We start from the raw sequence: 14,587 nt of genomic DNA, 5'->3' as shown, positions 1-14,587 counted from the left end.
ACACATCAAAGGATCCTCGGGCCCATGAATCTGCATCTGAGCTTGGAAGCTAAGCAGGTGCTTCCGAGGGTCTTCGGTTCCATCATACGTCAAATTCTCTGGTAACTTAAACTTTGCTAGGGTCCGAAAAGCCATGATCTTTGGAGAGAAAGGGCATGCCCGTAAGAAAGACCGAGCGTCCCCGGTATTCTCATTCACTTAGTTTTGCAGATCTCGAACTTGCCGAGCTTACGCAGCAACGTCCTCCCGCCTTTGACCTCGACCAACTGGTGACTCCCCACTGCTTCCACGGACTAAGTGTTCCTTAACTTGCCTCTGAACCTCATCATACCGTTGTTCCCGCCTATTTCTAGGCTCATTAGGAGCGACCTCCCTTAGATTCTCATCACCCGGCACGACCTGGTTCACCAATCTGTCAAAGACGGACTGACGCGGTCCTCTTGACCCCGATGGAGATCGGTGCGAAGCGGCTGACCTTTCTTGCACTACCGGTCGGATAGACCTTGCTTGCTGAACCACCGGAGGCCTGTCTTTCTCACGAAGGTGCACCTCTCGCTCGTAAATGTCTACCAGTCGAGTGAGCGCTCCCAAGATTCCTGGTTGATCGAGTTGGTCAGGTGCGATAGGTGGAGGAGGTGGAGGCGCCTCTCCAACTTGGACCCCATTAGGAGGGTCGTCCCCTCGTACTTGCTCGCTCTAAGCACGAGAGTTTTGACGATTGAGCTGTTCTCGCAGGTCGCCGGCACGGGGTCGGGATAACTGCTTTCGCAAGTCCCTTCCCTGAGATACAGTCTGTCTAGTAGTTCCATTCACTTGCACCTGAACTTGCGTTCTTCCTTGTCCCTGACCCTGACGACTCCTATTAGTCACTATTGCTTCGTACCTTCTACTTTCTCAGTCAGCTAAAGATCACATAACCTTTTGATCGATCTCCACTGACGACACCAATGTTGATTTTATCTCCCACGGAATGGTCGAACGGCAGGCCAACACCACCGAAAAATCGACTAATATTATCGGAAAACTAGAGTAACTTTTTAGCCCTCTTTGTATTACGAATTGCGTTTGAGTACAATGAATTGTTTATGCCTCTCTTGAGGCCTAGAACCCCTATTTATACAAGCTAGGAGGGATTTCTCTCTTAGGAAACTTCTAAACTACTTTAGGAACTCTTTTCTTATTACAATTAGGCACTTTCCTAATCTATCTCGACCTTTCTTCCATATTTCATGCCTTCCGCCGTCGAACTCTTTAGGAAACCTTCATGGCCGCCTATCCTGCACCGCCTTTCTCACCTCGGCCCTTTCTAGGTCAATCTGGTCCGACTCGTCTTCTTCTTACCCTTTTGGCCCGACCTTTCCTCCATGGTAATTAACTGTTTCAATAGTTATATGTTCAATCACTCTCAGTCTAAGATCTTCAGCTGCCTTATCACCTACTCAATGACCCCTCAATCGACCGACCGACCTTCGCCGTGTCATCATATCTTCCTTCAAGCCTTCTCTCCCTCTGTATTGGTCGTCCCTTCTTCCTACTCCGAGCTTCTGGTACTGAGCCTTAGCCTATCCCCCATCAGTACATTATTTGTGTATTGGATGTACATTATACAAAATAATGTACTTTCAATACTTAAATAACGTCTTTTTTCTTAATATAATGTACATTTTAATATACTAAAAGTACATTATTTGTGTATTGAATGTACATTACTTGATAGTATGATCCATATAATAATGATTGTAAGTGGATGGGTAAAGATGGGATGGAATGATTCGAAATTGGGCTTGATTAATTTTTTTTAATTTTTGTTGTCTAATGATTTCTTTTAAAAAAAAAATTGACTCTTTATAATTTATAAACTTCATAGTTCTTCCATTGCTAGTTTATATTTGTTGTGTTATTTCAGCCATTGGTTGAGTAAAAGTTCATGCAAAACCCTATATATATATATATATATATATATATATATAAATGTATTCAGGTGAGGACTGAGGACTAATGTATTATAGAGGATTATGAGAACAAATCATGTTCATTGCTTTTAAAAAATGAATGGTGTAGATTTAGGTGATATTTAGATTAATTATTGTCTGATTTTAGGAGTGTCCTTGTGGTGCATTAATATGGGGGATATTTTTGTCATTGGTGCGTGTGTTTAATTTTGTATAGCTGATTTTTCGGATTCCTATTGGAAGTAGTGGACGTCTCTTCGATTTCTTCACAGTTTACTATTAGTATTCGATTAGGCAGACAATTTTTCATTCATAGATATACGCTACATTATAAAGATCCGATCCGTCTCACGAATTGAGACCTGTGAGACGGTCTCACACAAGCACATACTACTCTTAAGCATTTACCATGAAGGTTCAGTAATACAAAATGTTGAATGTGGGATGAATTCTTTAAACCATTGTCGAAACCTATATAAAGAATGAACTCGATGAGGTGGTGGAATCCGAAGATATGACTCTCATACATACTTTCTCAACTTATTGAAGCATAAAGAGTCAATATGATGAGGCTTGATCTCATGATCTCAAAGTCATTAGCTCAAAAAATTTATTTCTTAATATGCTTTATATTACAATATAGACCATATTCTTTTCTTTTATTATTGCAAAATGTTAAAACACCTTTAGATACAAATCTAACTACAAAATTTAACCGCGCATCACACGAGTGGCATATAGAAATCACATTCTTTTACCCATTCACTAATCCATTTTGGCAAAAACTTGTGTGAGACCGTCTCACCATGAGACGGGTCGAGTCGGGTCGGGTCAAGATGCAAATGTAACACTTATATGCACAAATGTCATATTTATATGCTCAAATGTAATTACTAATAAGGAGTAAAAATTTTTGTTACTTATAAGGGTAAATGTAATACTTTTAAGGGAAAATACAATACTTTTACATCTCGATTTAAAAGTATTACATTTTTCCTCAAAAGTATTATATTTGCCCTTATAAGTAAGGGGCACTTGTCAACATTACTTATTATGAAAAATGTATTACTTTTTCTCTTATAAGTAACAAAAATTGTATTTTTGATTAGTGTTATATTTGAGCATATAAGTATGGCATTTGCACATATAAGTATGATATTTGCATAGTGCTTTGACCCGACCCGACCCGTCTCACGAATAAGGATCCGTGAGACGGTCTCATACAAGTGTGACCCATCTATTTTTGCAAAATTCAAAAGCAAAAGGAAATGAAAATAAAAAAAGAAAAAGCAAAAGGAGAAAAATGGAAAAATAGTGAGTGTAAACATAGTATGAGAGAGCAGAGCAGGTCCTAAGTTAACGGAGCGCGGTCAGCTTTTCCACCTTCCAAGCTTCCACAGAACACCCAAACAAACACGGAATGCAGGAAGACCAACAAAAAAACGACACTCTTTAGACTTCACACCGCCAGGAAAAGGAAAAAAACTAAAAAGTTCCTAAAAAAAATGATACCAATTAATCAATTATGATTCATAACTTAATAAAATTATGATTTCCGCTATCTTAATGCCCTTTGCTTGTATTGCCCAGGTTGGTGTCTGCAATCGCATTCCATTGGAATCTGCAATCTCTTTTCGGTTAGAGATTCAATCTTGTTGCCAAATTCCTTTTTAATCGCCATTATGAATGTTCATGTTACTTTTCTTGATTTTGAAGTTCTAGAGCATATGAAACATGATTTCTGATGAGAATTTTAGATGAATATTATTTTAGTTGCATTCAATGTGGTTCACTGATCGAATTGCGATCATTCATTTTGCGTAAATTGTGAATTTTTTCTTCTGAAACTCACACTCATTTTGCCGTAATAGTAAGAGGCCAAGATTAATCTGGGTTTTTGAATTGTGAAATCCTAGATCATAAAATAATGCCAACTAAACGGCATGCCATTCTGCTCTGAGAACTAAGGAGATCCTAAAATTTCTAACCTTTTTGAAAATTTTATATTTCATTTCAGTGTTATAAGAGATGAAATGTGTATGGAATGAAGTATTCTTGAACCCCACATCTCTAAGTGAGTTCAATCTGAGATCACCTGAACTTGATTGCTTTATACATACATATATATATATATATATAAGTTTGTTGTTCAAGTTAGATATAAAACTGTATTAAGTAGGATGATTGCTTCTATGTATACACGGTATTGAGGGTCGTTTAATTTATAATATTCTTCCCTTATTCCAGCTCTGGGGCGGGTAGTTTGCCATCATGAATTCTGTAACGGATCGCCTCGTGAATGACTGTGGTAGGCTCAACACTTCAACTGCATCCCCGAGTGGTGACTCTCTCGAGCCCTCCCCGCTAAGCACCACTCACGAGCCCTCCCCGCTAAGTAGAAATAGTGAGCCTGAAGGTGCGAAACAAAAAAAATTTCTTGATCTGCCTGGATTGGACTAAGCTTGTCTTATCCTGTTTTCTTGTTGTGCAGTGAAGCAGCGTGAAAGTGTAGTGCAATGGATGAACGGTATTCTTCCTCATTTGAGTTTGTCAGTAGATGCCTCGGATGAGGAACTACGAGCAATCTTGATTGACGGTAGAGTTTTGTGCGAATTATTGAGTAAATTGAAACCCGAAGAGGTAATCAATGTCATGAATTTTGCTTGGCAACCACAAAAAAAGTTAAGAGTTGATCCTAACGGTGGTTTATTCTAGGCTGGGGATTCTACTAATTCCCCCAGTTCGGGCTCGGAAAACCTTAAAAGGTTTTTATTAGCTATGGAGAAAATGGAGTTGCCTAGGTTTCAGGCATCAGACTTAGAAAATGTAAGTATCACTGCAAACCTGCATCTGTCTTCATGATCTAGGTAGTTTTTAATTCTTATCGGTCACTAATACTAGCCTACAAGGCCCCCCCGTAAATGTTTGGACTTTGGTGGTCATGGACTTAGTCATGTTGAATGGCTGCTAATTTGCCAGGGTTCCATGAAAAATGTTTTTGATTGCCTTATAGCACTTCAAACACAATTTAGGCCGCAGGATGGGGGATCCAATAGCGTAAGCCCACTAGCATCACCCAATCAATCTGGAAATGTTACTATGACAAGGTGGAAGTCGATGATAGAACGTTATAGGCGTGATGATTCTCAAGGTGGATCATTTCGTCCTTTTTCATCCTTCAGAGACGAGAGGCGGAGATCAGCGCGTAGTCCTGTGATGGCAGGTACTTGTTGGTAGATAGATTAACCTAACTTGCCCACACAACATATTTTGTGATGTTCCACTTTATTGAAGACTGAAACGAGCCATATTTCTAATTCCATTTGCCTTATATTCCATGCCTAGATATGATTAATTCCGTTAGACTCTACTACATGGGAAACCCATCATAATCATTGTTTCTTAAATTACATGGATTGAGGGTTGAGCTATTTCTCATATTTCAACAGTTTGGTATTTTTGAAACTATGGCCTGGTTTCGTTTCCTTTTCTTATTTATTTTTCTTAACGCTTCTTTGTTTTTATTTTATTTGTGGTTAGAGGCATCGGCTGCACTGATGCATCATGTTGGGCACAAGTTCCATGAAGTATTTCAGTTTAAACAAGAGAGTTATGCGGATCTGCCAGCTTCAAAGATTTCAGAAATGATGAAACCCAACAGTTTGGATGTAAGCTAAGCTTAACAATACGTTTACCTACCCGTTGGATTTCGTTTTTCATTTATGTCGTCTTTTACAATTTATTCAATCTCTCTTGTGTACAGAATGCACCAACGCAGTCACTTTTAACCGTTGTGAATGGAATTATAGATGAAAGCATTGAGCGGAAGAATGGAGAAATCCCTCATGTATGGAAATTACGAGATACGCTTGTTGCCTCCCAGCGTTCAGTTCTGTTCACGAAATGATGATAACTCTAACACTCGTTTAGTTGCTTCCATCTGTCAGCGTGTAGCATGCTTGTTGAGAAAAGTAGTGCAAGAGATAGAACGACGGATATCAACTCAAGCAGAGCACCTAAGAATGGTATGTATGTATGCTTTCGGGGTTTGATCTTATTTCTCGCAATTTAACAGGTCTCTATGACAATTATTATTTTTTGCGTGAAGCAAAACAACCTTTTCAAAGCTCGGGAAGAGAAGTACCAGTCGAGAATCAGAGTGCTTGAAGCCCTCGCAACTGGTACCAGTGAAGAGACGCAGGTATCAATAATACATTGGCATTCACACATTTTAAAGCCATAAAACATTTCCCTTTCTTCCCTCGATTCCACGCTTCTTTACGTAATGAGAATTTTTGTTTTTTCTTTTGTTTTTGAAGATTGTCATGAACCAACTGCAACAAATTAAGGTGGGATGATTTCTGTTTCAGCTTTTTCCTTCATTTTTCTACCTCGACGTCCACTACTATTCTCTTTGTCATTCAACACACAAGAAAGAATGCTTTCTTGTGTTGGATTTGTCGATTGTGATTCGTGTTTAATGAAACCATCCTCGATGACAAACTTTGATTGATATGATTGATTTGATAAGTAATAGCAGCAGTTTGTGTTTTCTTGATTGACATTACAGAGTGAGAAGTCGAAGATGGAGGTGAAAAAGAAAAGCGAGGAACATAATGTGGCTAGATTGAAGAAGGAAAAGGACGAAACCGTTCAAGAGATTGCAGCGTTGAAGCAAGAACTTGATACAGCTTGGAAAGCTTATGAACGAGACTGCTCCCAAGCAGAACAAGAGATTGTAGCTTTGAAGCAAGAACTTGAAACGACCCGGAAAACTTCTGAACAAAGCTGCACACCAGGGGAAAATAGTACTGGCGGTGGATCTCAACAAGAGATCGCAGCTTTGAAACAAGAACCTGAAGCAGCTCAGAAAAGTTATGAACAACACTGCTCACAAGCGGAAAACAATGATAGTAGATCTCAACAAGAGATTGCGGCTTTGAAGCAACAACTTGAAACAGCTCGGAAAACTTATGAACAACGCTGCTCACAAATGGAACAAGAAGCTGCAACATCTCAACAAGAGATTGCAGCTTTGAAAGAATTGAAACAACAACTTGAAACAGCTCGTAGAACTTATGAAGAACGCTGCTCACAAGTGGAAAAAGAAGCGAGTGGATCTCAACAAGAGATTCAAGCTTTGAAGCAAGAACTTGAAACAGCTCGGAAAACTCATGAACAACGCTGCTCACAAATGGAAAATAAGGCTAGAGGATCTCAACAAGAGATTGAAGCTTTGAAGCAAGAACTTGAAACAGCACGGAAAACTTATGAACAGTGCCACTCACAAATGGGAAATGAGACTGGAGGATCTCAACAAGAGATTGAAGCTTTGAAGCAAGAACTTGAAACAGCACGGAAAACTTATGAACAGTGCCACTCACAAATGGGAAATGAGACTGGAGGATCTCAACAAGAGATTGAAGCTTTGAAGCAAGAACTTGGAGGATCTCAACAAGAGATTGAAGCTTTGAAGCAAGAACTTGAAACAGCACGGAAAACTTATGAACAGTGCCACTCACAAATGGAAAATGAGGCTAGAGGATCTCAACAAGAGATTCAAGCTTTGAAGGAAGAACTTGAAACAACTCGGAAAACATATGAACAACGCTGCTCCCAAATGGAAAACGAGGCTAGAGGATCTCAACAAGAGATTGAAGCTTTGAAGCAAGAACTTGAAACAGCTCGGAAAACATATGAACAACGCTGCTCACAAATGGAAAAAGAGGCTAGAGGATCTCAGCAAGAGCTGGAGGAGAAACTGAAGGAAGTCATGAGCCTCTTAACAGAATCAAGAAATAGAGTGAGGGAACTCGAAATTCTTTATGAAACAAAATCTCAGAGGTGGATCAAGTCACAGAGCATCTACGAAATATTTACAGAATTCCAGCTTGGTGCACTACGTGTAAGCTTTGAAAATCTTTTTTCTTTTTTTCTTATGTTTTCTATATTCTACGGTTTCCAACTTTTCTTTCATTTTCACTTTCAAGTTAGTTGATAATTTCAGGAGCTGAAATTTTCTTCCCAGTCAATAAGGCAAGAAGTTGTGAAAACACAGAAGATCTACATAGATGAATTCAATCGCTTAGGTTGATTCTGCTTTTAACATTCCACTGTTAAGCTCAATTATAAGGTTAAAATTGTAATTTTCAATTCATATGAAATTAAAATTTAACTATAGGTGTGAAGACCAAAGCATTGGAAGATACAGCTGCAAACTATTATATAGTTCTTGCTGAAAACAAAAAGCTACACAACGAAGTCCAGGAGTTAAAAGGTGACTTCTTTTTTCTTTTTCCTTTTCTAATATGTTGTACACTGGAATATTTTTGTGTACTTTACTAGATTATATTTATTTTCTCATAGTTCTATGATAATTAGGAAATATTCGAGTATACTGCCGGGTAAGGCCATTTCTTCCCGGACAAAAGGACAAACAGACAATTGTTGAATATGTTGGTGATAATGGGGAGTTAATTGTCATGAATCCTTCGAAACAAGGAAAAGAGGGACGGCGTTCGTTCAGGTTTAATAAGGTCTATAATCCCACTGCAACACAAGGTTTTGAAACAACTTTCAACTTGATGAATCTTAGTCATTGTCTGCATGTGTGTTATTTTAAAATTATTTGTTTATATTTTCAGCTCAAGTATTTTCAGATATACAGCCATTGATACGATCGGTTTTGGATGGTTATAGTGTATGTATATTTGCATATGGCCAGACTGGCTCTGGAAAAACTTACACAATGGTAAGAACCTCTCTCTGTACATTTTTCTTGCTTATTTTTGTGGGTCCCGTATTCCTAATGTTGTTGCGTGGAGTGATGTTACCCTCCAGACTGGCCCCGATGGAGCAACTGAAGAGCAATGGGGTGTCAACTATCGATCTTTAAACGACCTCTTCCAGATTTCACAAAAGAGGCGGAACGCCATGGCATATGAAATAGCGGTTCAAATGGTGGAAATATATAATGAACAAATTCGTGACTTACTCTCAAGCAATGGCCCTCAGAAAAGATATCCTCAAATACTCTATATTTTAAGCATGTTATGGCCTTCTTTTTTGACAGATAGCATTTTTTTTTTTTTTTGACATTTTAACCTTTGTTGCAATTTTTAGTTGAGTCAAACTGCAATGTTAAAAATATTTGTGTTCCTTAATTTTCACACTCTTTCAGTTTTGCCTACAACCCAACCAAATGGGTTAGCCGTCCCAGATGCTAGCATGTATCCAGTCAACGCAACCTCTGATGTTTTGGACCTAATGAATATTGGATTAAAGAACAGGGCAAAAAGTTCAACTGCCTTAAACGAAAGAAGCAGCCGATCACACAGGTTCGATAACGGATAGATTCTGAGGTCATCTTTACAGTCTCTTTATTAGAAGTGTTTATAGAACTAATCGTGATGCATGGCACAGCGTTGTGACTATTCATGTTTCTGGGACGGATTTGAGGAGTGGTTCCTCTATGCGGAGCAGTCTTCATTTAGTGGATCTTGCAGGAAGTGAAAGAGTAGACCGCTCAGAGGTAAAAGGCGATAGGCTAAAGGAGGCACAGCACATAAACAAGTCTTTGGCGGCCCTTGGAGATGTCATATCTGCTTTAGCACAAAAGAGCTCTCATGTTCCATACCGAAACAGCAAACTTACTCAAGTTCTTCAAAGCTCATTAGGTATACCCTTTTTCCCGTCTATTTCATACTGAACCCATGTCCTCATTAAATTCCATATATTTTGAAAGACAGAAGACTGCAAATGGATATTTGTGCCCTCCTGCCCACGGAGGCATAGAGGGTGAGTGGACAGAAGGAGAGACAAAATGGAAGGGAGGTTTGGGGTAACCCCAGCCAAATTGGTCAAGGATACAAATTTGTAACCACAAGGTCATGAGTTCGAATCTCAGCGTTCTTGGTTTGAGTCAGTCAGCTATGGGCAATCTAGGTTGGTTTACCTTCTTGTGGTCCTTTGCTGGCTAGGGCCACAAGGCTGGGTTTACCCAGTACACAGTTACACACCCTAGTAACTGTGTTTTTCCCTCGTCACCCAAAAAATGGAAGGGAGGTTCACTTGCAAGTTGCAATTGCTCTTTTTGTTTATTTTATTCATAGATCCTCTGCTGCCTTAAACTCGGTTCTAAACAAAGAATGCATTTAGATATTTTTATATCAAATTGGAGATATTCACTGTAAAATTAAGAGAATATATAACAGATACCTTCCAAACTCTTACTATAAATTACGAAATTAAAGGATTTCCAAATATTCTTCCATCTATAACTACCAAACTTAGTTATTTATTTATTTAATGTATTTTGTGAATAGGAGGTCAAGCAAAGACACTTATGTTTGTGCAGCTTAATCCCGATCATAGTTCATATTCTGAGTCCGTAAGCACGTTAAAATTTGCTGAAAGGGTATCTGGAGTAGAGCTAGGCGCTGCCAAGAGCAGCAAAGATAGCAAGGATGTCAGAGAGTTGATGGAACAGGTACTCTTTTATCACTCTACACATTTTACTCCTCAGAACCTTTTAAGAGTCATCCTCAAAATGTCTTGCATCATGAGAAAAAAGCATCATTAGATATCAGTCATTAGAAGGTGTTAAAATCAAGTACTTACCACTACGCCAAAAGCTATAGCTAGTAGCGAGGTGCAACTTTTTCTCCTTATAAACTGCCATCACATTTTCGAGAGGCAGGGCCACCAATTGATGGGCTTGGCCCTTTACCGGTCTGGCTCTTATGCCACTTGTTAAAATCAAGCGCTTACACTACGCTAAAAGCTATAGCTAGTTGGGAGGTGCAACTTTTTCTTCTTATAAACCGCCATCACATTTTCGAGAGGTAGGGCCACCAATTGATGGACTTGGCCCTTTACCGGTCTGGCTCTGATGCCACTTGTTAAAATCAAGCTTACACTATGCCAAAAGCTATAGCTAGTAGCGAAGGCACAACTTTATCTCCTTATAGACCGCCACCACATTTTCGAGAGGCAGAGTGCTAGACTTGGCCCTTCACTCCAACAAACCTCCTAGCCACCAATTGATGGACTTGGCCATTTACCGGCCTCCGCCGAACAAAAGGGGATATATTGTAGTAGAAACAACAGTGAAGAAAAGCTATAGAAGGCGATTTTTCTTTTGCCCTTGGTAATGTTATTATCATCCTTAGAAACTTCACAATTAGTATGGCAATTTGCTATCCTTGTCCACCTTTATAGTCAACTTTTTAGTAGCAAAGTTTTAAATGCCTGTCTGTTTTCTGTTTCTAAGAATTGAAGCAAGAAAATAAATTGTTTTTATGCATTGAAGAAACTAAATTCTTTGCCTTCTAACTAAATCTATTTGATTCTGCAGGTTGCATCTCTCAAGGATACAATAGGTAGAAGGGAAGAGGAGATCGATAAATTGCGACTTGGGAAAGATGTTAAAGTCAATGGTGAGAAACGCGGGCTGAACATATTCAGGTATGCATCTTCCTCTTGAAGTAACAACTTCCCTGCCAGTTCCTGAATGTCTAAATGATAATTTCTTTAGACATGACAACAATCGCTATAGCAATGCTGAGATCTTTGGTGTCAGCAGAGCAGATATTGAGGAACGAATTAGTTAAATATACGATTCCTTTTCTATGATTGATTGATTGTGCCTTCATATTTCCTCTTGCAGACGTTAAAGTGGAAGAAACCGCATCACATTTATCAAGATTAACTCCAAGCTGAGTTGCAACAGGTCCTAACGTACGGCTCCAAAATCGCCAGGGGATTCCCATCATTCTTTGCAACACTCGACTGGTGGTATGAACCTATAACTTTTGTCGATTAAATTGAATGGTATGAATTGAAACTATAAATTTCTTTACAGGTAGGAGCAAAATTTTAAGCCAAAACCAATCTGACAAGACCTGATTCAAAAAGATGGCATTCATATGCACAGTTGCATGGTTCTCTATCTCTATCTCTATCTCCTTTTTGCAGCAATGGCATGTATTTTGTTCTTCCCATGTATACAAGGGCCAAGGGGATTTCACATGTGTAATATTTGTACATAGTATTTCAGAGTGAAATGATAGAATTCTATTCTAAAAATTTAACAACTGTCCAAACCTTTGTCCTTTAGCCAATGTTTACGTAGAGATGGATGCTCTGCAGATTATTCATGGCCTCCCTGCCTGCCTGGGTTTTCTTCTTTTGATTTACTTCTTTTGGACATTAAAGATTTGTTAGCTCAGTTTTTTTAACATTTGTATCTCTTTTGTCAAGCAGTCGGTGAATCGGATTGTCCATTTATTAGTTAAGGAATCATTTTCTTTACTTGGTTGCATGGAGTGGATGTCTTTCATTTGTACCAATCTTCTTGTGAATGAATTGTCTTTCGCGTTTGGTTTCAAAAAAAAAAAAAAAAAAAAAAAAGTTTGAGAATTGTCGAATTTACTCTTACATTTCTCATTACTCGATCATGCAAAATTCTTATCAGATGAAATTTACTATATTTGTATATGGACTATATAAGGGCATCTCCAATGGTTTAAAAAATAAAAAAAAAAAAGAAAAGAAGAAGCTAGAGTTAAGATAATGTATTTTTATGAGTTAGAATAATATACTTTATGTGTTAAAATAATGTACTTTATGTGTTAGAATAATGTATTTTATGAGTTAGAATAATATATAATGTACTTTATGTGTTGGAATAATGAAATTTTTGGAGAAAGATAATGTATTTTATGAATTAGAATAATGTATTTTATGTGTCAGAATAATATATTTTATGAGTTAAAATAATGTACTTTATGTGTTTTTGGACCGTGGTCCACACAGCTGTGTAGATCACGAGTCACTCAATATGATTGATATGGTAATGTAGAAAAGTTGAGCTTACAAAACGGGAGATAAAAGGAGGGAAAATATTACTTGTACTCTCAACTTTTATTCCCTCTCACAAAATTTTGATGTTAATATTTTCAATGGAATCCACGGGATGAAGATAATTAATCATTCATTGCTACATCCGGGAGTAAAAGTAAGAGTAAAAATATTGAGTCTATGTAGTATAACTCTAAAAGGAGAAGGGTTGTAGATGTCCTAATATCCACTCTCGAATCTCGACTCATTAGACATCACCTATAGGGGTGGGAATCGCAAAATATTAATGTGGACCATGCATCAAAACGACGTCGTTTTGATTAATGAAAATAGACGGCTGAAATGACATCCGTTCTGCGCCATTCACTTTCAGTTTATATACGCTGCAGTTACATTTCAACACAGTTGTAGTTTCTTTTCAATATAACTGCAATTTCGTTCGACATTATACACTCAAATATGTGAAACTGTTATTCAGTTTCCTTTCAACACAACTACAGTTTCTTTTATAATACACTGCAGTTTCTTTTCAACACAATTATAATATCATTTCGATATAACTACAGTTTCATTGGACAATATGCACTCAAAAATGTGAAACTGTTATTCAGTTTCCTTTCAACACAACTACAGTTGCATTTCGATATAACTATAATTTTATTCGATAATATAAAAATAAATGTATGTGAGACAGTATCTTTTGAAATGAATTGTAGTATCCTTTACGGAGCTCCGCCGTAGCCTTTTCTTTTACTTAATGAAACGACGACGTTTTGTGACCATCGACCATGATCCACCATATAACAACTGGGTGGGAATAGGCCAGGCTAGGCTTTAGATAAACTAGGCCTGGGCCTACAATGGAAATTTAAGGCATGAGCCTGTATGTAGGCTTTGTATTAAGCTCAAGTCTGCGTTTACGGTTGGTCTGAACTGACCTAAAGCCTATTTTAAGGCCTATATAATTATAGGCCTTTAAAAAGGCTTCAAAGTAGGTCCTAAATAGGCTTTGAGCCTATTTAAGACCTACATTTATACATGTACACAAATTACAAACAAAATACCTAATACATACATAATATCACAAATTTATGTATTATATTACGGAGTATAAAATTACAGAAGAATTTACAAACAAAATACCTAATACATACATAATATCAAAAATTTATGTATTATATTACGGAGTATAAAATTACAGAAGAATTTACAAACAAAATACCTAATACATACTATCTCCGTCTCAAAATGGTTGTCTGGTTCGTTTAACGAGGCTTAACTGAAATAATTTTTAATCCAATTTTTCATAATATTAAGTTTAGCATTAATATATAAAATTTATATATTTAGAAACTACATTAAAAGTACTATTAAACACAAAAAAATAAATTTAAAAATAATAAAAATTACTAAAAAAAATAAGTAAAGAAAAAAGAGTTGGTTTGACCAATGAATAATAAATAGGACAGGTAAAATGAGACAGATCGAGTATATAATATCACAAATTTATGTATCATATTCGGAGTATAAAATCACAGTCAATCATTTAAAATATTTGATCCATGCAGGTAGAGTGGACACTCAATCACCATACCCTTTCCGGATTTTCAGGAGGGAGATAATGGTAATTTTACAGCAACTACAAACACATCAATTATATAAAAATAAAATCATCGGTAAAACCTAAAGGCATAAGATAAGACATACAGCATTACAGCCACCGTCCAACGGCCATTCCCTTTCGGAGATGAGATAAGGCGATATGGACAATGTTG

General features: G+C 37.5%; 1 protein-coding gene across 7 annotated transcripts; it reads left to right on the top strand.

The window, feature by feature from the left end:
* The first annotated feature begins 3,235 nt into the window (after positions 1-3,235).
* LOC116007378 (kinesin-like protein KIN-14C) lies at positions 3,236-12,038 on the top strand. 7 transcript variants are annotated; one of them, XM_031248062.1, is made up of 24 exons: positions 3,236-3,589; positions 3,970-4,026; positions 4,200-4,368; positions 4,444-4,592; positions 4,668-4,778; positions 4,932-5,175; positions 5,493-5,620; positions 5,716-5,799; positions 5,900-5,977; positions 6,061-6,153; positions 6,272-6,301; positions 6,523-7,371; positions 7,414-7,857; positions 7,960-8,041; positions 8,134-8,229; positions 8,334-8,513; positions 8,597-8,703; positions 8,793-8,971; positions 9,125-9,289; positions 9,375-9,628; positions 10,277-10,440; positions 11,308-11,417; positions 11,620-11,747; positions 11,815-12,038. In XM_031248062.1, the coding sequence occupies exons 3-23, from the start codon at positions 4,224-4,226 to the stop codon at positions 11,624-11,626; spliced, it is 3,699 nt and encodes a 1,232-aa protein (XP_031103922.1). In that variant the 5' UTR covers positions 3,236-3,589; positions 3,970-4,026; positions 4,200-4,223; the 3' UTR covers positions 11,627-11,747; positions 11,815-12,038. The 7 variants fall into 7 exon arrangements, with proteins under 7 accessions (XP_031103922.1, XP_031103908.1, XP_031103902.1 ...); XM_031248048.1 differs by lacking the exons at positions 11,620-11,747; positions 11,815-12,038 and having other exon boundaries at positions 3,236-3,542; positions 11,308-11,436; XM_031248042.1 differs by lacking the exons at positions 11,620-11,747; positions 11,815-12,038 and having other exon boundaries at positions 11,308-11,436.
* The last annotated feature ends 2,549 nt before the right edge of the window (positions 12,039-14,587 follow it).

The sequence above is a fragment of the Ipomoea triloba genome, chromosome 2, assembly GCF_003576645.1.
Source record: "Ipomoea triloba cultivar NCNSP0323 chromosome 2, ASM357664v1".
Taxonomy (NCBI): domain Eukaryota; kingdom Viridiplantae; phylum Streptophyta; class Magnoliopsida; order Solanales; family Convolvulaceae; genus Ipomoea; species Ipomoea triloba.
This window is presented reverse-complemented; position numbering and strand designations above follow the sequence as displayed.